This window comes from Budorcas taxicolor, chromosome 1, assembly GCF_023091745.1.
Source record: "Budorcas taxicolor isolate Tak-1 chromosome 1, Takin1.1, whole genome shotgun sequence".
In the NCBI taxonomy this organism is placed as follows: domain Eukaryota; kingdom Metazoa; phylum Chordata; class Mammalia; order Artiodactyla; family Bovidae; genus Budorcas; species Budorcas taxicolor.
In genome coordinates, this window is record NC_068910.1 from 4579302 (window position 1) to 4601822 (window position 22521).

The 22521-nt window shown below is 46.6% G+C and overlaps 1 protein-coding gene across 11 annotated transcripts in view; it reads right to left on the minus strand.

The window, feature by feature from the left end:
• Positions 1-22521, minus strand: part of TMCC1 (transmembrane and coiled-coil domain family 1) — a 156483-nt gene that overhangs the window by 4554 nt on the left and 129408 nt on the right. For all 11 annotated transcript variants that reach the window (XM_052640928.1, XM_052640922.1, XM_052640935.1 and 8 more), the window contains 2 exons: positions 19322-20256; positions 2326-2461 (listed from right to left, as the gene is read on the minus strand). In XM_052640928.1, coding sequence (XP_052496888.1) covers positions 2326-2461; positions 19322-20256 — 1071 coding nt within the window. The remainder of the gene's footprint in view (positions 1-2325; positions 2462-19321; positions 20257-22521) is intronic.

The following is a 22521-nucleotide window of genomic DNA, read 5'->3' on the forward strand; positions in this document are numbered from 1 at the left end:
GTATTTTCCTCAATCCCGGTCCCTGCCCTTGGAGTGACTCTGCCAGTCTGGTGTTCACCCTTTTACCCGTGTTTAAGTCTACATACAGATGTCCTTAGGGAAATGCATGGAATTATTTAAAATTTTTCTACCTTCATGCAACTAGTATCACACCACGGGACTGGTCCACAACCTGTTTCTCACTTGACAGAGGGCCCTGGCGATACTCCACCTCAATGCATGGAGGCCCACCTGGTTCTTCTTAATGGCTACCTAGCATTTACAGCTTGCCTAGGTCACAGTTTATTCAGCCAGCTCCCTACTGGAGAGATCTGGGTTATTTCCACCTTTCTCACGGAACACTGGAGTGAACCTCCTCTGGACATATTACCAGGTGCTTTTCAAGCTAAGTAACTCCCCAACATCAGGCAAAAGGGCTCCCTGCACTGTCTTCTTAAGAAGATCTCTGTGAAGAGAACAGACACTGTGCCCAACACCTGACCCAGCGTTTCCTTTCATAACCTGCACCCACGGGTTCATATAAAATTGACCATAAAACTCAAGAGGACAGGACCTATTTCCTTAGCCGTGGTCCCTCCGAAGTTCAGCAGTGGTAGGAGCCCGGATTATGTGACCTTGGTTTCAGTGGGTGCTGGTTTCCTGGGATCTGAGGTGATAGCAAGGCAACTTGAGACTGAAGCTAAGCTAGAGAATGGACACACAACAGATACACCCCATTCCAGAAGGACCCTGGGAAAAAAACTAAAATGTAAACAGACTTCTGGGTCATGGAAAAGGGGGCATCTGGGCAAATGATCTAGACATTCCCTTGATTCCTTGAGGTTTCTGTAATACATGTCTCCTGTATTACAGCACCAAGACTGGTTTATTTCAGGATGCTTTCATAGGAAACCACCAGAGCTGCCAGAGAAAGGCAGTGAAAACCACAAGGAACAAAGCACTGAAGGTCCTGGTGTGAGTCTTTGAGTTTTCTCAGGGTTTTTAGAAATATCTCCCAACTGGGATGAGAAAAAGTTAAAATATTCTCTTTTGCCATGGATTAAACAAGAGTGCCATTAGCCTTCCACATTACCGCTGTTATTGTTGAGTTGGTCAGTTGTGTCCGACTCTTGGGTGACTCCATGGACTGTGTAGCCCGCTATTAATTCTCATAAATGGCCTGGTAGTGTAGCTGTATAAGGTGGATCTGGCAGTGAGGCTTCTGCCACAGAAGAAGACAGGTCAGGTGGCCCTGGGACCTGTCAGAGCATCTTCCGAAGCAGTAACCACAGACGTTACATCCGTGCTCGTCCATCTACTGAGACCATCCTGAGCCCAAGAAACATTTCCCAAGAAGCCAAGCAAGCACACCACCTCCAAATGGCGTAGACTTGAGAAATGCTGGTGGCTCAGATGATAAAGAATCTGCCTGTGATCCGGGAGACCCGGGCTTGATCCCTGGGTTGGGAAGATCCCCTGGAGGACGGGATGGCTGCCCACTCCAGTATTCCTGCCTGGGAAATCCCATGGACAGAGGAGGCTGGCGGGCCACAGTCCATGGGGGCGCAGAGAGTCACACACAACTGAGTGATTGACACTTTTACTTTGAGACACGCACCGCATTTGAAGAGCAGGTGTGTTACAGGCAGTCTAAGCTTCTTCTAATACTCTGCCCTCTCTGTCTTTGACCCTAAACATTTTTTTGTGTGCACGGTAAAAATACATACTATAAAATCTACCACACATAATATAACATCTACCATTTGCTCCTTTTAAAGTGTTCACTTAAGAAGCATTTATAAGTTCACCATGTCGTGTAACCATCGCTCCTATTAAATTCCAGGATGTTTCCATCATCCCCAGAATAACTCCCTCCCCTTTAGCCATCACTCCCGTTCCTCTCCCTCCAGTTTCTGGCAACCACAGATCCACTTTCTCCGTAGACTTGCTTACTCTGCACGCTTCACGTAAATGGACTCAGGCACTGTGCGGCCTCTGCGACCGGCTTCTTGCACTGAGCTCCATGTTTTCGGGCTGGACCCAGGCTGGGGCAGGTGTTGGTGTGTCATTCCTTTTTTTTCCCCTTCTGTACTGTGGTAACACATATATGATGTAAAATTTACCACCTGCACCGCTTCTAAGCGCAGGGGTCAGTGGCATGACACGTTTGTGCTGTTGTACAATCACTGCCACCTACCTCCACGCTCTTCTCATTTTAGGAAATTGAGACTCTGGACCCATTAACCAGTAACCCGCCCCAAGCCCCCAGCCCCTGCCCCGAGCCCCTGGAAACCACCATTCTGCCTTCTCAGCCTTCTGCTTTTCCATCTGGCCCACCGTGCTGACCTGGATGTCCCGGGCCCGTTCGTAGGACTGGTACGCAATTTTCTCTTCCATGCTGGCCAATTCCTGCTTCAAGTTCAAGATCTCATTCTGGTGGAGCTCTGTCAGGTCATTCAGCTGCTCTTCTAGTCGTTCACATCTAACGAGAGGGAGAAGTGACATGGTTCACGTGCTCTGTATTTCTGTTGGTTATTATTCACATCCAACCCCCCAAATCCGTTCTGCAAAGGAAGAAAACGAGCGCACAGAGAAATCAGGCAAGTGGCCTGGGTGACAGGCATGCCAGTGGGCACAGCTCTCGGTCCCTGGGACGGACAGCTTCTCACAAGACCGCATCACAGCAGCAACAGGGCTCTTCCACATTCTTCCCAACACAAGGTATTTGCAGCAAGGCCAGCAGCCCTGGTTTGCTTTGAGCAGACCCATTACAAACGAGGCCGCTCTTACTCTGCCCCCAGCGGCATATGGGAGAGGCAAAAACCCGAGGTCGTTAAGCGGTCTCATCAGAAGATACACAGCAGGCAAGTGGAAACTGACCTTCCAGCAATCACCAGGAGCTTATTCCGACTGGGGCAGGTCACTCACTCACCTGGATGTTCGTCATTCAGAGCCCACCGTCCCTACTGCCAAGCACAGTGCCCGGCACAGGGTCAACAGACGTTTACTGAGCACCTGCTGTGTGCCTGGTTTGTTCAAGGTTCTGGGAATGCTGCGGTAAGAGAGACCAAACGCCTGCCCTCAGGAGTTCACAGCCTACAGTGGTGGTGGAAGGCAGTAAAACCAAGACAACTGCAGGTGGGTAAGTGAGCCGGAGATCGGGACGGGGATACGGCAGCGTGCCCGGCGGCCCTGGACTGCTCGGGAAGACCTTTTCCCAACCCTGAGAGCTGAAACCTGGGTGATGGCATGAACAAGCCACATGAAGATGTGAGGGGAAGAGTATCTTAAAGCCGAAGGAACTATCTTAAAGGAAGTATAAAACTCTTGAGATGAGAATTGACTTGGCAGATTTTAGAACAGAGAGGAGGGACAGTGTGGCTGCAGCTGAGAAGAAAAGTGGGGGAATGCACAAAGAGAAGGTTCCTCAGGAGCAGGGAGCATATTTTGTTCATCTGGTACCTCTAGCACTTCAGACTCACATGAAAAGGTTCATTCTACATGAAGACGGGACCTGGGCAGGGCACCGCGGATCCGTGGGACTGGAACCGTTTAAAAGGAAGAGATCATAGAGACTGGACAAAGAACACGGGTGAAGGGCGGGAGGTAGAAATGTACAGACTGGCCAGAACAGTTGGGGGAGAAAGAAATTCTGCCCTTAAGAGGCAGGGAAGGCAGGGGGAACCTGAAATAGACAGTACATGGACCCAAAGCAGATGCTGAGGGGGGAGGCTGACATGAGGAACACAGGGCTGCCTGCTACTGGTGAAGCTTCCGGCAGGTTGTGGGTGGAATTCAAGGAACCAAAAAAAAAAAAGAAAGGAAAGAGCTAAGTCGGTAGGGGAAAGGCTGAAGACGACACAGTGAGAAGCCCCGACAGGGAGGAATCACACAGCTCCAGCTGACGGTGACTAGAAACACGGAGGGCTCATCCCAAGAGGAGGATACACAGTTGGGGATCTACATACTTCAGGTTCTACCGAGTTCGGATGGAAAATATTAAAAAAAAAAAAAATCCATCAAGTTCTGAAACCTAAGAGGTGCATTTACTGGGCACCAGCAGATACCTACAGAGCATCTACACTGTATGCAGACCTGAATGTACTCTAGGCGAGCTCCACCACACGGGAGGGTGTGCACGGGCTCCATAAGGGGCTGAAGCATCAGCAGACTTCACTACTTCTGGGGGTGGGGTGGGTTCCTAGAACCAACTCCCCACAAATGCGACGACTGGGTGCTTCTCAGACAAGCACACACCTAACACTGGCATGAAAGTCTCAGCAAACTTTGTATTTAAAAAACAGAAATGGCAGAACAAAGGCAAACATTTAAACTACCCGTCCCTTTCGTGTTTAACCAGATGTGCGGTACACAAACTCGAAAGGAATCCATGGAAGTTCTCTGTTCGAGGTCGTCTTTATGTGGCAGCGGCATCAGCAACATTCTCCCTTCTAATAATTATGGAATGAATAATCAGATCCTAAACCCCACTCCTCCTCCATGAGACACAGATTAAAAATAAAGGTCCAGCTGACCCTCTTTGCTACATTACTGACTCCTGTTTAGTTCTCCTGCGTCCTTGATAACAATCTCTGTGCTGCTTTCTTGCCCATCGAAGCCGTCACCGGAGTGACCTGAACAACGGATCGGGAAGGTTTCCACTTTGTCTCTGACTCAGGCGGATTCTCTGAAACTCTGCCTTTTTACGTCATCTGTGGGCCTGGGCACACACTTGGAAACAGTGCCACCTCTGGAGCTGATTTTGCACCACATTTTCCGTCAGTTCAGTTCAGTCGCTCAGTCGTGTCCGACTCTCTGCGACCCCATGAATCGCAGCATGCCAGGCCTCCGTGTCCATCACCAACTCCCAGAGTTCACTCAGACTCACGTCCATTGAGTCCATGATGCCTTCCAGCCATCTCATCCTCTGTCGTCCCCTTCTTCTCCTGCCCCCAATCCCTCCCAGCATCAGAGTCTTTTCCAATGAGTCAACTCTTCGTATGAGGTGGCCAAAGCATTGGAGTTTCAGCTTCAGCATCAGTCCTTCCAAAGAAATCCCAGGGCTGATCTCCTTCAGAAAGGACTGGTTGGATCTCCTTGCAGTCCAAAGTCTTCTCCAACACCACAGTTCAAATGCATCGATTCTTCGGCGCTCAGCTTTCTTCACAGTCCAACACTCACATCCATACATGACTACTGGAAAAACCATAGCCTTGACTAGACGGACCTTAGTCGGCAAAGTAATGTCTCTGCTTCTGAATATGCTATCTAGGTTGGTCATAACTTTCCTTCCAAGGAGTAAGCGTCTTTTAATTTCATGGCTGCAGTCACCATCTGCAGCGATTTTGGAGCCCCCCAAAATAAAGTCTGACACTGCTTCCACTGTTTCCCCATCTATTTCCCATGAAGTGATGGGACCAGATGCCATGATCTTCGTTTTCTGAATGTTGAGCTTTAAGCCAACTTTTTCACTCTCCTCTTTCACTTTCATCAAGAGGCTTTTTAGTTCCCCTTCACTTTCTGCCATAAGGGTGGTGTCATCTGCATATCTGAGGTTATTGATATTTCTCCCGGGAATCCTGATTCCAGCTTGTGCTTCTTCCAGTCCAGTGTTTCTCATGATGTACTCTGCATAGCAGTTAAATAAGCAGGGTGATAATATACAGCCTTGACATACTCCGTTTCCTATTTGGAACCAGTCTGTTGTTCCATGTCCAGTTCTAACTGTTACTTCCAGACCTGCATATAGGTTTCTCAAGAGGCAAGTCAGGTGGTCTGGTATTCCCATCTCTTTCAGAATTTTCCACAGTTTATTGTGATCCACACAGTCAAAGGCTTTGGCATAGTCAATAAAGCAGAAATAGATGTTTTTCTGGAACTCTCTTGCTTTTTCCATGATCCAGCGGATGTTGGCAATTTGATCTCTGGTTCCTCTGCCTTTTCTAAAACCAGCTTGAACATCTGGAAGTTGAACACGGTTCACGTATTGCTGAAGCCTGGCTTGGAGAATTTTGAGCATTACTTTACTAGTGTGTGAGATGAGTGCAATTGTGCGGTAGTTTGAGCATTCTTTGGCATTGCCTTTCTTTGGGATTGGAATGAAAACTGACCTTTTCCAGTCCTGTGGCCACTGCTGAGTTTTCCAAATTTGCTGGCATATTGAGTGCAGCACTTTCACAACATCATCTTTCAGGATTTGAAATAGCTCAACTGGAATTCCATCACCTCCACTAGCTTTGTTCGTAGTGATGCTTTCTAAGGCTCACTTGACTTCACATTCTAGGATGTCTGGCTCTAGGTGAATGATCACACCATCGTGATTATCTTGGTCATGAAGATCTTTTTTGTACATTTCTTCTGTGTATTCTTGCCACCTCTTCTTAATATCTTCTGCTTCTGTTAGGTCCATACCATTTCTGTCATTTATCGAGCCCATCTTTGCACGAAATCCACCATGTTTTAAGTTCAACAAATGCCACGAGATTAGGTTAACGTACTGTCTTTGTATGACTGTCCTATTAAACCCACCGTGTGTGGTGGTGTCAGCATTGGATGATTCGTTATCCTCTCCCCTCACCACACAGGGGCTAGAGGCTTTTTAAAAATGGGGTGTTCCACTGTGTCAGCTCCTTGGGATTTAGGGGAAGGGCTGGGCTGGGCTGGCAGCAAAGGACTCTCCTAAGCTAGGGCCGATGTGGGGTGGCAGGGCGGGGAGCCTGGCAGTAGTGGCAACCAGCCTGCATGCTGACGGCGGCAGACTCAGGTGACATCTCTGCTGTGTGGATCACCTCAGTCTCTCAGCCACAAACTGTACGGTCTTTCAGGCTTTCCAGGAAAGTTAGAGACAATCATTTCATTAAACCTGGCTCACAAATACCATTAAAACAGATTAAAAAGGAAGAGCAGCAGCAGCTACCATTTCTCCAACGCTTATGATGTAAACTGGGGCTTCAGCAGTAAAGAATTCGCTGCAATACAGGAGCTGCACAGGACACGGGTTCGATCCCTGGGTCGGGAAGATCCCCTGGAGGAGGGCATGGCAACCCACTCCAGTATTCTTGCCTGGGAAATACCACGGATAGAGGAGCCTGTCAGCCTACAGTCCACAGGGTTTCGAAGAGTCAGACAAGACTGAGTGACTTAGCTGAATCGATTTAGCATGGATTATATAAATTAACTTCCACAACCCCAAGAAGACAGTAGGTAATACCTTTACTTTACAGATGAGGAATCTGGAGCTCAGAGAGATACAGAAATTTGCCCCAGGGCAGAGAAATTAAGTAGGGGAGCGAGGACTTCATCTTGAATCCAGGTAGGTCTGACTCTAAAGCACAAGTTCTTAACCATTCAAGAAGGCCAGATGAATTCCCTTCGTAAGAAGGATGAGTCAGGTCTAAAGTGGATTCAAATCACACAGCTCCAAAGGGGCCTGGACACTACCACACTGACTGATGGTTTTGAAGCTTTATGTCAAGGCAGAGTCAACAGGAGGACTGTAATAAAAAAGATTATGGACCTAGAGTAGGAAAGAGGATGATAACAAGTGTTGGTGAGGACGTGGGGAAATTCGAACCCTGGTATACAGCTGGTGCAACTGTTCTCTGGAAAGTAAGTTTGGAGTTAAACATAGTTACCATGTGCCCCAGAAATCTCACTCCAGGTGTACACCAGAGAGAAATGAAGACTAACTTCCACTCGAAATTCGTATACAAATATTAATAGAAGTATTATTCATAATGGCCCCAAGTGGAAACAACCCACTATCAAGTGATGAATGGATATATAAAGTGTGGTCTACTCATACAACGCAGTGTTATTGCGAAAGAGAAAGAAATGAAGTAATGACACACGCTACAGTATGGATGAGCCTTGAAAATATGTTAAGTGAAGGATGCCAGTAAGGAAAACTGAAAATTGTATGATTCCGCATGCATGAAGTATTCAAAATAGGCAAAGCTATAGAGGCAGAAAGATTAATGGTTGCCAGGGGCTGGGGCAGGGTAGAGGAGATTGTAGACTGATAAAAATGTCCTAAACTGATTATGGTGGTGGCTGCATGTATCTGTGGATATACTAAAACCACTGATTTTCGTATCTCAATAAAGCTGTTAAAAAAGATTACAGTAGTTTACTTTGAAATGCATAAAAAAACAGATAAAGGATAGATAGATGGAAAGATATACAGTAAGATAATACATTACTAGTATGGGAGTTAACTGTACACTTTTTTCCCCCAAGTCTGCAGTGTGTTTGAAAGTTTTAGAATAAACATCGGGGGAAAATGACTACAGGTATTACAGCCAGGAGCATTCAGGTTCGTGAGTCCTTTGCGAATTCTACCCCTCAAAGTTGCACGGTCTCAGGTCGGCTCACTTTACATAGCAAATTCCTTCATCTGTAAACTGAGGTTAATAATCTACCTTGAAACATCCGTTTGAGTACACAGGAGGTGTTAAAAAATGTGTTTCTCTTTTTTCCATCTTCAGTTAACTAAGAACACAGTGGCTGTTTTGAAAATGTTTCTAGTTCATAATGAAGAAGGCATCAGGTGAATACTTGCTTCCTGAAAAGAATTCATGGGAATTTGAAAACCTTTCTAACCAACCAAGTATTTCCTGTGGTGACTGATTCACGCCTTAAGTCTCTTTTAGACTCATCAGCAGTCCGCGTCATTGGGCTAACCGCAAAATAAATCCAGTCTCTCACACCCTACTTTACATGCTTCTAACATGATCACTATTTCACATACCTCCCTCCTTTACCCTTAAGAGTTGTTAAAAATCAGTATGTTACAAAGAGAAATACACCAAAAGTATTGTTTGAAAGGTAAAAAATTTAGTTCCCTGACTATAAAGAATCTTAAATTCTAGGGAACAGAAGAAGCCTTGTTAAATCTCTTTCCATCCAGGAACTATTTCTACAATAGCCCTGACAAGGAATCTCTCTGTGAACACCTCCAGGGGCAGAGTCTCATTTTTCTTAAGAGTTGCTTTCACTGCTAGATAGATGCAGCTATCCCTCTAAAACTGAACGGAAACCTAGCAACTCCTCGCTCACACCAAGTCCCTCTCTCAGCTACATTACTTGTGATGCCTGCCTTCAGCAATAAGAGGCAGTGCCCATGGATTCCATAGAACCAAACCTTGGTACAGTCTTGATTGCACACGCATCTGTCAGTATCACTCTCTCTCGCCTCGTGTTATTTGTAAAGATGAGCCTGTATTCTATTCTGGGGGAAGACACAGAAGGCAGGAGGTAAGGGCAAGATGCTTTGGAGCCTGGAGGTGGGAGCTAACCACTGGACAGCCAGGGGGTCCCAGCATCCATCACTTTAAGGTAACAGGAATGACATGAACAGAAAGTCGCCAGGTGCCGAGTGACGGGCATATCAGGACATAAGATACACTTTCTCTGCCCCTCAGACTTTTAACACTTTAACATTTCTTTGAAATGCAAGCCTTGAATCCTATATTCTCTTCCGCAATTTTAGATCCAAACTGATGTAGACATTAAGAATTCCCAATGTTAATTTTTTAAGTCCCTACTTAATTAAGATTTACCAACCTGCTTGATTGAGTTCTTTCACTGAGTTACGTTCTTTTTTCTTTAGTATTTCTTTCAGCAAGGCTTTATAAGAGGTAATTTTACCTACATGTGTCTGAAAGTGTCTTGATTTCACCCTCTTCCTTGAAGAGCAAAGCAGGTGGGACAGAGCAGCTTCTGTGTGGGCCCCCCCCCCCCCCCCAGCCCTCTGGAGTATCACTGCCATCCTCCGGCAGTATAATGTCGCATGTGTTTGGTCTGTTCCACACTCAGTCTCTTTCATCACCTGGATTTCCTCGTGACGTTGGCAACTTTGGCTTCAGAGTCTTCCATGGCGTTCCCTCCTGCAGGTTATCTCCTCTTCTCAGGTTTCTTTTTGAGCTGTTTCGTGGCTTTGAGTTGTGACAAAACATGTTTTGCATACTTACACCTATGAACAGTTAAGATGATCTATCAGAGGACACTTGAGGCTGGCCCTTGGATTCTTTTTCAACCTGTCTGTAGAAGGGGAGATTCTATAATGATGTAACACTACCGATGAGTACGTAATGGTACATGTGAATCAAGAGTAAGTGCGAAGTCGTCAGCACGTGTTTCTAACTCTCGAACCTTATAAACCAGTGTCTGTCATATAAAGGTTACTAACACGTCAAAGGCTCTGGAAACCATGTTAGGACTGAATTTTCTTCACCCCACGTTATATCTAAAGGCTCTCCACCTTCACTGTTTCTGCTTTGTACCTTTTCTTCACTTGAAAATGTTTTTATTCTGTCACAGTTTGTCCCAGCCCATGAATCTGCTCATCTAGGTTTTAGACTCAAATCCTGACTCTGCAAAACACCAGTGTGAGTGACCCTGTTCACCTGTTAAGAAGTCTGTCTCCTCCCAAGGGTGGCTGTGAGGATTATTACACAGGAGATAGATGACAAATGTCTGGCAAAAAAAAAAGGCCAAGCCTAGCGGGGTGGTTCCAGGGGGCTGCTTGTCAGTGGCCACGGGATCCCAAGTGCTACACGGCTGCACTCTTCACGGCTTCCTGCTTCTGATTCGTTTCTCTAACCCTTCATTTCTTCATGTCTCCACGTTCTCAGTCTCACATATTCTGGAATTTTCAGCACTCCCAGTATACCCATGCTGCTTTCCCTATGAAATCATACAGGTGGGTTTACGGGGCAGGCATCTGTCCTCCACGCTGGGCACAAGCCTCTTACTTCTTGCCTCCTCATCAGGAGGCCAGCACAGGCGCACCGATGGCTCCGGCCATCACCCTGGCTCAAGTCCGCCAGGCGACTGAACTAACTGAACTAGCTGGCCTGTTCCAAGCTGTCCTTTAAATTGGTAAAAACCTTCCTATCTGCCTTCCTTTCATGGCATGTGTTGTGTATGTGTGTGAGGCAAAGTCTCTTGAATAAATTGTATCAGGTCTTTGCAAACCTCCAGCAAGAGTTGAGTAGAAAGTGTTAATCTTTACCCTGGGTTACCATGCCCTTGCAGAAAACGAAGGCTTTCAGAAACTGAACAATTTACTCACAGTTACATGGGAATTAACAGCAACACCCCTCAGGCTGAGTCTTCCTGAATGGGAAAATGTAACTGGTGCTCCCAAAGACAGCGCTTTATTAGCAGGTAGCTAACTAGCCAAGTGGCACTGGCGTAAGCAGAAGAGCTCCGTTTCCCAACAGACGAGACACAGACAGGTTAGGAGCCTTGCTGAGGTGGCACGAAGCTGCAGAACTCAGGGGTGAAGCAAAACCCACAAAGGGTCCAGCTGAAACAGCCCCATTAATTCATCTACTAGGCGTTTGTTTGCCCTCTTCAAGTCATAAGAATTACCTGGAGAGTGATGACTTTCTGAAAGAACAGAAAAGTTGCAGCTGTTATTGTGAAGTGGAAATCCTATCACACTCACACAAACAGTTGTGTTTGGGTTACCATAGTAGTAAAGCACCTCCAATCTGCAGGGAACATCAGGGAGGAGACCAAGAAAGCCATACACTTTGAGGCTTCTGCCAAATGTGACGAACAAAGAGGTTGGCAAGATGCCCCTGGTGCTGTGCAATGCCGTCCTCTGGGTTGTCTCAGTACCCTGAAAGAACTCGACTGGCCTGTCATTACTAAAACATTTTCCCTAATTTTCCCACCTGGGTCAGAGAAGTTCGGTCTCTCAGCTCTTTTCACAACCTGCAAATTGAAAAGCACAAACGTGACTAGGCTTAGCCACTTCCACTCAAATGTTTTTTTTCAGTGCTTCCAGCCTGAGAGGCTTACATAAACCACATGTGAAATTACAGTCTGCAAACAGCCTGGCCCAAAAAGCCCAGTAAAAAATGCTGTGGTATTATGTGCGGTGGTGGAGCGTGTGGGGTGGAGGGGTTTAGGGATCAGTCTAACCAATTAATCACTGTCAGCATCGAAATATCAAAAACGCCAGCAGAGATAAGGAGAACAACAAGAGCTACCTGGCCCACTAGGCCTTTTTATGTGACGTGTCTGCCTCAGAGACTCATCGAGACACTGCTCCGTAATCCTCACCTCCTTCCTCTCTGGGAGGTGCTTTGAAGTGTAACTTAGAAAGGGGAGGCTGAGAAAAAAAATGCCACAACCTCCCCCTGCTGGTGAGGTGCAGGGGGAGGTTGCTTCACGCTTCTCACTGCTTAGATCTGTTTCACTGTTGTCGTTTTTATAACTTCCACCCTGTCCCATACTGTTAGTCAGATGAGAAATCTAGACGACGAAAGGAAGGAAGAAAATGCTGTCACCAACTTTCCACTCCTCCCACTTTGAATATTATAGACTCTTTTGCTCCCTTTATTTTTCAGTGTTTACTTCCAGTCTGAATTCTAAAACGGAGAAGCCAGATACCTAGGGAATTCATAAAAAGAACACATCACCATTCTCTCCTTAAATATTAATGCCAAACCAGCAGAGGGTGAAAAAAAGGGAAACTAAACTGTGAATCAGCCTTTCACGTGTGATATTTTAAAATCAAGAGCTCCCTGTAAGGGACCTGTAACCCCTCATATGACACTACTTGAATTCTCTGGACAGGAAGGGTGGGTGTTCTTGGCCATACGAGTCTGTGACTTTGACTGGCACATGCTTCTCATGTGACTTAACGTGGAACACAAAGGAGCATAAGATGAATAATCTTACTCTGAGACTTTTAACTTAAAGGTCCTTCCTAAATCATTACAACTCAAATGCAGCGTTGACAGCTAAATATGATTTGAGCTTAACTATCTAGTAAACAGACAGCCTGAACACTGTACGATCTTTTTTGAAAACAGTAGGTTATATCGTACTTGGGGAGGTGAAACTCTTCTCCACCAAGATGCAACTGCTCTGTCTACAAAGTATTAAAATACATCTAGATTTTTTTTCCCAAGAGGAATTTAGAGCAGTTTATTCCAGGCTTTTAACAACAGGATCTGAGTCTAGTCTAGTCTGACCACAAGAATCTATCTGGGTTAAATTCACCAGTGGGGTGCTTCACTCTTAGGCAACCTACTTTCCTGCCCCCCGCCCCAAGCTTATTTATTTTTTTATTTTAAAATTAATTAAAAACATTTTTTTTCAAATTCTGGATTTCCCTGGTGTCCCAGTGGTTAAGACTCTGAGCTCTCAGTGGAGGGAGCATGGGTTCGATCCCTGGTTGGGGAACTAAGATCCCACATGCTGTGTGTCCAATAAATGAAATAAAACATTAAAAAAAATTTTTTTTCCCAAATTTTTATTTAACGCCAAAAACATTTTGTATAGGGGTACAGCCGAAAATACATCTAGATTTGCTGCACGTTCACAATGCATAAATGAATACTGGTCTTGGAGAGTGAAAATTCCCAACTGGGCCTGGAAACCTGTCCAATTCATCCACTGGATTAGTCAACACAGTAGTCACCTTCCTAGACCAAAGACAAGCCAGGCTCTTTGGGGCCGCATTCCTGACAAGTGAGAAAGCTGGGTGAGCGCACAGCTGGGAACGCACCACCACTCTTTGGGTGTGGCTCAGGAGTGTGGAGCCATCTCTGAGAGCCTGTGGGGCTTCCCTGATTGGGCAACAGGTCACCAGGACAGGACGGCTGAAGAATCCTGTGGAACAGGTATTGAGAGGAACAGGGAGGACTAGGTCCCGGCTGACTGACACCAACAGGCAAGCCTGGCAGCAGATGAGTGCATTATCTCCCCAGCGTGTCGTAGAGACCCGAGGCGGTTTCTGCCAGTGCTGGGCCTGAATGCGCAGACACGGCGGGGGCTGGAGACAGGACGTGCAGTGGGAGCCTGAACGCGCCCCTGGCTGAACTGGGGGAAAGAAAATCGATTTCCCCTCCTTACCTTCTGTTCCCTTATTTATGTCGAGGCCCAAAAAGAGACTAGGAAAGACTCCACTAGCCTTCAGTTGAAAAGGAAAAAGCACAGTTTCAGTCCCCAGTCAACAACAACCAGTCCCCCTAGCTTTCAGGAGAGGCAGTGAGTTATCTTAAAAGACAAAAAGCAGCAGATGCCTCAAGCACAGAGGGAATAAATAAAGGCTACAGGGGGAGACGGCGATGACAGCTTTCTGATATCCTGGCGCTGCTCACACCATCCTGGCTGCCCCCACAGACGCTGCCTCATTTAGTAATCTCCACAACCCTGCACCACAGACATCGTTTTTATGCAGGAAACTGAGCTTAGGTGAGCCACACCAGCTCACAGCACTCACCAGCGTCAGAACTGGCGAGCAAATTCAGGCCTGCGCAACCTTTTTTAACGAACAAAGCGGTCACTGTATTTGCTCACGCTTCCATCTGTCCGCCCTTCTCCCCGCCCACCTCAGCACCTCTACAGGGCTAACCTGGGAGGAGCCCACCTGCGTGGGAAGTCTCTCAGGGGGAAGGCCTTACCCTCCGAATGAAGGGTCTGTCTCTGAGGTGCACCTCTCAATTGGGCTTTTTTCCCTCTTATAAACGCAGAACCAATTTGAGCCAATATTCTCAGTTTCTATTTCAAGCTTATGGCCAAACCTGGTCTGCATACCCTCTGCAGACTCTCAGATTGACTGACAGTTGACAGACGGGTTTAACCTAAGAATACGGGGCTACCACAGCTGTATCTGACTGTATCTCTGTCTTATGCCCAGTGACAGGAAAATAAATTCATACTTAACAACAGCTTCTCTAGTTAGAACTCCAGTGGCCGGTGCCTACCTGGGTGGGCCTCACCACTGACTGCTCTGCAACGTGTGACAGCTGCTCATGGGGACAGGCTCCTTCTGTATTTTTGCTCTTATGACTCAGTGCAATTTAAAATATCCCTGGGCTTAATACAAACAGTCTCAGAAGCCGATTTCCAAAGAACAGCAATCCCCTTGAAATAGAAGCTTTCAAACGGCATTACTGCTCATCAACACCAGGAGGGTTTTTTGCCTGCCTGATACAACACTGCTGCCTGCAGGCAGTCGCTGAGCAAAATTCTCTGGGAAAGATGACAACATGAACCTGTAAGACTACTGATGGACTGTTTTCCTGGTTCTCTCCTGGTTTCAATGCACTTTGCCATAGCGGAATTTCTTCCTACAGTAGCTCAGCAAGGTACATTCAATTTGGGAACAGGACTAAACCTCCAGCTTTTAGCAGCCAATTAAATATATGTTAAACCATTTTACTGTGTGACCTGGCAGAAGTCACTTTATCTTTCTGGGTCTCAGGGGACTCATCTCTGGAATGAGATTACACTAGATATCTAAGGGCCCCCTCTATCTCTGATGTACGAAAGTGAACCCAGTTGCCCCGAACCAATCTGTAATAACACTCTAATGGGATGAAGAGATTAGATGGACAAAGAGAATCTGATGTCAGCACAGATTCCATCACTTAAAAAAAAACGAACACAGCTATATATCCTGTCTCCTGCCTCCTCAGATATACGATCCCACTCATACCTGAAAGTCCAAAGCAAAGCGCAAAGACTAAACACCTAGTTAGGGGCCCAAGGTTGAGGCGGAGTTCAGATCCAAGCTCTGCAACACTGACTGCCTGGGCTAAGTGCGTGTGGGCGCTGAAGACACACTCTTCACTTGTGGCACAATCATGTGGGTGAAAAGAGGTTTCTGAGGAATTCTGATGATTCCAAAGAAGATGGTCTTGGGCAAAACTCTTTTCCCTGGTGCAACTCACTGGTGTAGAGACCAATGGGAAGCACTCACCAATGAAGCGGCTGATGGTATTGAGAAAGGACTCTGAAAAGGGGGAAATCAGGATGGGGCAGTGGAGGTTTACTTAAGTAGGGGTCCCTTATTATTCACCTAAAGTGCTGTATAAGCTTGAGCATTCACAGAATTTTATAGAATATGTTAAGAATAGAGAGAACTTTTACAGAAATAGACACTGGGTCCTCAAAAAGGCCCTAAAGCTCTTGCTATTAAAGTCAATGCTTCTTAGAGCTAGACTCTAGGTTAGTCTGTCAATCAGACAGATTTCAGGGTTGACTTTGGGAAAATACTTGTCCTGGGATGAAGAGACCCCAGGCTTTGGGGTCACATTAAAGTGGGTGTGATTCCTGGCTTTACCATTTACAGAGCAATCTTTGGCAAAACTTAAAACCTCACTGGGTTTCAATTTTCTCATCTGTAAACTTGGGTTTAGGGTTTCCCAGGTGGCTCAGTGGTAAAGAATTCACCTGCCAATACAAGAGGTGTGGGTTCTGGGTCGGGAAGATCCCTTGGAGAAGGAAATGGCAACCCGTTCCAGTATTCTTGCCTGGAGAATCCCATGGACAGAGGAGCCTGGCGGGCTACAGGCAGCGCAGTCGCAAAGAGTCGGACATGACTGAGAGACTGAGTGCACAAAACCGGGTGCAGTGTGCCTACAGGTCCACCGTGAGCGTCAGCAAACATTCAGGAAACATCTAGCGCAGTGGGCATCCTAGGGGTTTACTGATGCTGCAGAGGCAGAGTCCTCTTCCTCCTCTTCCTCCTCTTCCTTAACCACTGTGCCTGGCCTCCCTCCTGTCAACTCAGATGCTAGTAAAATAAACTAAGGCAGCGAGAATAAGCAGAAACCCATCTAGAGCAGCCATGGACACATTAATGGGTTTCCTGGTCACAGAAGAGTCTCATAAGTCCAAGCCCTTCCAGGCCTGGAACAGAGCAAAAACAGAAATCCGCAGAGAGAGGCTGCTGCAGGCAGCTCACTCAGAGAGTGGAGAAGGTGTGGAAAGGACAGAGAGCAACTGCCCAGGACCATTTACTGCAGAAGCATGTATGCTTCTACCTGCACTGGGCTGAGAGTATCCCTCTAGGCTAGAACACCACTGTTGTCAGCTATTTCCACTCACATCAGGTTCAATGTACTACTCCGTTAAAAGAAGGGAGAGAATGCTGCAAAAATGCTTAAAATGTGAAAAGTTGTGGGCCTTAAAGAATACACTACAATCCGCGGCGGAAATCTCATTTATGTAAAACAGTCCAAAGACCAACAAAATTAGATAAATATATTTACCGTGTAAAGACATATGGAATAGAGGAGAATTCCCTTATTGCTCTATACATGGAAATGTATGCTATATGGAAATACTGCTGCAACGAAATAACTGAGTAAACGGTTGGTGACTTTTCCAATGCTTTTCTTGGGGGGGAAAAAAGATTCCGTTTAAAGGAAAGACCACGCTCAGGCTGAAGTGATGTGGCAGACATGTCTTCCTCCTGCCCCTTCAGGTTTGAAAATTCACAAGTTCCTTTTATTCTCTCTTCATTCAGAAAACTAGGCATTCACTTTCCAGAATTCAAAATGCAATGAAAGGAGTGCACCTCTCCTCACGTCGCAAGTGGCTTGGATGTGATTCTTTTAATGAGGTACTAATGAGGAGCTAAAAGTTCTGTCCTGTCTGTGAATTATTTTAAGTGGACACAGAGGTGGCCTTGGGAGACTTGTTTTTCAACTGCCCGATTTTCTCACACTGGCCTACACCGGACTTGACGGCGTAACAAACTCTATATGAATTTTAAGCTCTGGAAGAATTTAAAAACTGGAATGTTTTGCTTTCCTTTCAAAATAAAGAGGTCAAAGCAGGCAGTTGTTTTTCTGAGCAACTGACCATGGAACGCCCAGGTCTCCATGTTCAGGGCAATGTATTTTAATAGCAGCAGTAGCAGCTGCTACCTAACATCAATCAAGCACTACGGGGCCAGGCACTGAGCTACGTGCTGTGCATAAATTATTTCATTTAAATGGCACAATCATCCTATGAAGGACTATTATTATTTCTATGCTAGAGACGAGGAAATCAAGACTTAGAGAGGTTAAGAATCTTGTCCAGTTTGCAAGATCAGAAAGCGGCAGGCCTAGAATCTGAACCTGGGAGTTAGGTGTTTTTAGACTCTGCGTATGAGTCAGATTGCCCACTGCTTTAGATACTGTTTTCTAAGTATACTCTGTATGTGTGCTCAGTTGTGTCAGACTCTTTGCAACCTCGTGAACTATATGTAGCCCACCAGGTTCCTCTGTCCATGGAATTTTCCAAGCAGGAATACTGGGGTAGGTTGCCATTTCCCTCTTCATCTAAGTATATTAAAGAATATATAAAACAATGACATAAGAACAATCATTCACTTGCTTTTAGAACTTCATTTCTCTTTCCCACACTTCTCTTTTCTTCTCCCTTCAAGTCTTAAGTCAGAACTGAAGGATAGAAGAGTGAAGATTAGAGGCAGGACTGAGTGACATTTTTATCACCTGAAAAGGCCTTGCTGCTGTAACTCCTCTCGGAACTAACTGATACACGTGAACAATTAATCTCAGGCCCTGAAATTACCTCATAAAAGCAAATTTGAAAAAAAAAATCATTTTCATTATTTTTTCTTCCCCCAAGAGGTGAAGGGACTGTTCAATCCTTGACACTACAGTAAAAGTACTGAGACTCTAGATGCTAAGTGGGACAGGACCAGACGCAGGCCTTTCAGGGCTTAACCTGTGGCTGTGAGCAGGGCGTGTGGCTCCTGTAATACTGGCCCTTACATCTGTCTCAGAGAGGTGGCCTGGCTCTGGCTGACAACACCAGCCGTATGCGATGGGAACAAGAGGCAAAGACACAGACGTGGAGAATGGTTAAGACTGGTCTAATATGAATACAGTGTGTGCTGTGAAACACAAAAGAGAGGCTGGCTCCTACCCTTAGCACAGATTATGACTCCAAGCACTCAGTCCTTGGAGAATTTTCTAACTGCGTAGAACCATGTCATGTTTAAGTCCACTCTCATTCAAAGAGCTGGCAATCCATGAAAGTAACACACAGGCTTATCTAGATTTACTTCCAGTCTAAATCTTTCTGTATCAACTGCCCAGATAAGTGTGTTTAAAGGCAAGTATCTGCAAGGTTCAGTATGTTTGGCTGGGCTCTGTCTTTAATTTCTACAGAGTTCAGAGGGTTACAGATCTTTTCAGTTTCACGTAGTAGAGCTATGGGCTGCAATGGTTTGTGGTGCTGGGATTATAAGTAAGTAGGTGGAAAGCCTTGGCTCCATTTGGAAGTTGAAGACAGGAGGGCTACAGTGACTGGTGTGAGATCTTGGGAGTAATTTAACTCTTCTGGCCTCTCTTTTGCTCTCTCTCAGAACTCATGCCCACATCACACAACATATCTAAAGTGCTGTGGATACTCCAGAGAAAGACTCCACACAGACCTTTTAAAGCTGTGTCTCCGCAGACCCAGAGAACAGACTTGTGGGCGCGGGATGAGAGGAAGAGGGCGGGGCGAACTGAGAGAGGAGCGTGTTAACACAGACACTGTCATACATCCAGGACTCGAATTCCGTATCACTTACCTGTATCGCTCCTCCTGTAAGGCCTGCATTATTAGCGAATAGTCCCTCTGATAATGCTCCTTGAGGGTCTCAAAGGATTCCTCGAGTCGGGCCTGGGTTTCCCGGATCTCCTGGACCTCGTGCAGCAGTGCATCGAACCCTGAGCTCTGCATGTCCAAGGTGTTGGTTCTGGAGCTGGACGCTCCTACGGCGAGGCCGCCGGCGGTGCTGTTGGCGCCCACTGAGCCCGAGGTGGCGCTGGAACAGTCCTCCTCACTCCCATACTTGGGGCTGGACTGAAAGGTGGAAATGGCCCCCAAGGCCTTCCCTGCCTCGTCCACCTGCCCTTCCTCTAAAGAGTCCTTCAGGTTGGGGATGTTGTCGGCGCTGCCAAACTTATTTCGAATTAGAGACGCGATCTCTCTGGGCTTGGAGACTACGGCCCCAGCAGCCGAGTGGGTTGCCTGGGAGAAGCTGGACAGCCCCCCCTTGACGCTGTCCACCACGCCTTCGCTGAAGCCGGTCACTTTGGCGCCCACGTCCTTCAGCCCCTGGTGCATGTCCCTGAAGACATCCTTTGGCTGCCGGGGGATCCCATTCTGCTCCACCTCCCGGAGCTTCCGGTGGTAGTGCTCGAGCTTCTTCTGCAGCTGCTGGATGGTCTGGGCGGACTTCTGGTTCTTCTTCTCAAAGACCTGCTTGATGCGGGCGGCCTGCTGCTTGTCCGCACTGTTGGCCAGCTTCAGGTACTCGGCCACGTTGTCGTCCCGGGCCGTCTGTGCAATCTTGATTTGTTCCGTGAGCTTCAGGATCTTCTGCTGCAGGTGGGCAATAGCAGCCTTTGTGCGCTGAGGGTCTGGGGTTCCATCCACCGAGTCTGTGTGCAGGCTGCCATCTGTGCTGGAGGCCACCGCACTAGAGGTCTGGGCAAGGCTGCTCACTTCCAACCGCTCGATCTGGTGTGAAAGCAAGAGGGGGAGGTTAGAAGGAGCCCAGGAGGACTCGCTCTCCACCATCGATGGGCCCCAATGTATTGAAAAAGTTCACCTACTCAGCACAGAGCATTGTTCTAATTGTTTAAGTCACTCAGTCCTATCTGACTCTTTGCGATCCCATGTACTCCCACCAGGCTCCTCTGTCCATGGGATTCTCCAGGCAAGAATCCTGGAGCGGGTTGCCATTTCCTGCTCCAGGGGATCTTCCCCACCCAGGGATTGCACACACATCTCCTGCACTGGCAGGTGGATTCTTTACCACTGAGCCACTGGGGACACCCACTCAGCACAGAGTGCTGACCCAATTCCTCCTGTCCTGTACCAGCCCCCTTGCCCTCTTGGATACTGTCCCCAAACAAGCACACTTTGCTTTAAGTAAACCAGATACATGAGAAAAGATTTGCAGAGGCTGGAATCTGTGCAAAAGGTATTCGTTTTCTGCTAAAGGATTTCTTACAGTACTACTTTACATAATAAAGCTCTCCCAGTTAGTTTAAAGCATGAATTAATTCACACTCAGCACACATACTTGTGTTTAGAAGTTTATCTATGTACAACATAGTACATCTGCATTTCAATTTAATTATATGAAAACTGTCTCTGTATTCAGACACCACTGTATTCCAATTCTTGCTTTCAGATTACAGTCATCTGAAAATGTTGGTGAGAAAGGTAATTTAAGTGGCTATATATAAAAATCCAATTGTTATCACGTGTCTTTTTAATCAAACCACATCAAGGGGTACAGAATCATTTTGTCTGTTCCAACAGGGACACTAAATTGGAAGTTGGTGGCATGTGAAGGGGAGAATGGGAAGGTCCTGCTCAAAGTGGCAAGCATGAACATGACAAGGGCTTGAGAGTTAAAAGCCCAGATCACAAGTAGCTGTGATAAGCTTGGGCAAGGTAACATGAACTGTCTGGGACAGAGACAGAAGAGGTAAGTAATTAAACAAGTCAGGGACTAAGTTCAGGCCGTGTGTGAAGCTCAAATTTTGTCTGTTCTGTCTACTCAAAGATTTTGATTAGGCAAGGGACTCCAAAACACATACAATGACTATCTTCCTATGTGTGTGTGCAACCATTCAAGGGAGCCAAAGAAGAAGACAGATCGTTCAGATTTGAAAACTTCAACTATCAAACTTCAAAACCATCAGGCCAAAGCTAAGGGAAGGTTGAGTTTCTCTAATTCAGGAGAAAAAAGCCCTTCAAGAAGGTGTGCCTGGATGTGGCTTGTGGTGATGAATTAGGGCAGGGCCCATGCAAAAAGAGGATGAGATGGTTGGATGGCGTCACCGACTCAATGGACACGAGTTTGAGCAAGCTCCAGGAGACAGTGAAGGACAGGAAGGCCTGCGTGCTGCAGTCCATGGGGTCACAAAGAGTCGGACACAACTGGACAATGACAGCCATGCAAAAAGGCTTTGGACGCTGCTCTCTATTGAGCAGTGACAGCAAGAAATGATGAAATAACCACTGTGGGGTAAACAATTCCCACCAGGAGTGACGATGTGCAAGTTCACCACCCTGGAGAAAGAGGGGGCACATTCGTTCCCTTGTTTCCCATCCCTAATCTCATTTACCAGTAAACAAGATGGTAGTAAGAACTACATATAGGTTACTCTCATATTTGGAAAGGCCAAATCAGTAATTCTGTAATGACAATAACACACCAAATCTGAAATAGTCATGAAGTGCTGACCAGTAACTCGTCAGTCTAGACACATTTTCCCTTTCCCATCTTGGCTGTACCTCCTCAGTGTGCTGTCTGAGCAGGGACCATGCTGATTGCTAAGACACACGCAGTTCGCAACTGAGTTCAGTATATTACTACTGATGTGAATAGCAAGCAGTAATATTTTCCTTCCACATGAACAGAAGTGAACTACTGAATGCTGAAATAAAAGCAAAAGATAATCTATAACTGAAACGAGTAACAAAAATGACATTATGCTTCACTAACGAAACGAATACGTACAAGAGTCAGGGAGGAACCCGGTAACCGGGTCGGGTCCCTTCTCCATCCACCCTGCTCCTCTCTAGGCGCCTGCGAATCAGCGTGGAAGGGCCAGAGGGAAGACAGCAGCGGCGAGGAGGAGCCAGAGTTCCAGCTAACTGAGCTGTCCAGAGTTCCAACAGAAGCTCCTGGAAACCCACTCTGCTCAGGGCCTCGGGGCCACTCTCTCAGGCTGCACAGAGCTCCCATGGCGTGAGTTTCTCTCTGAA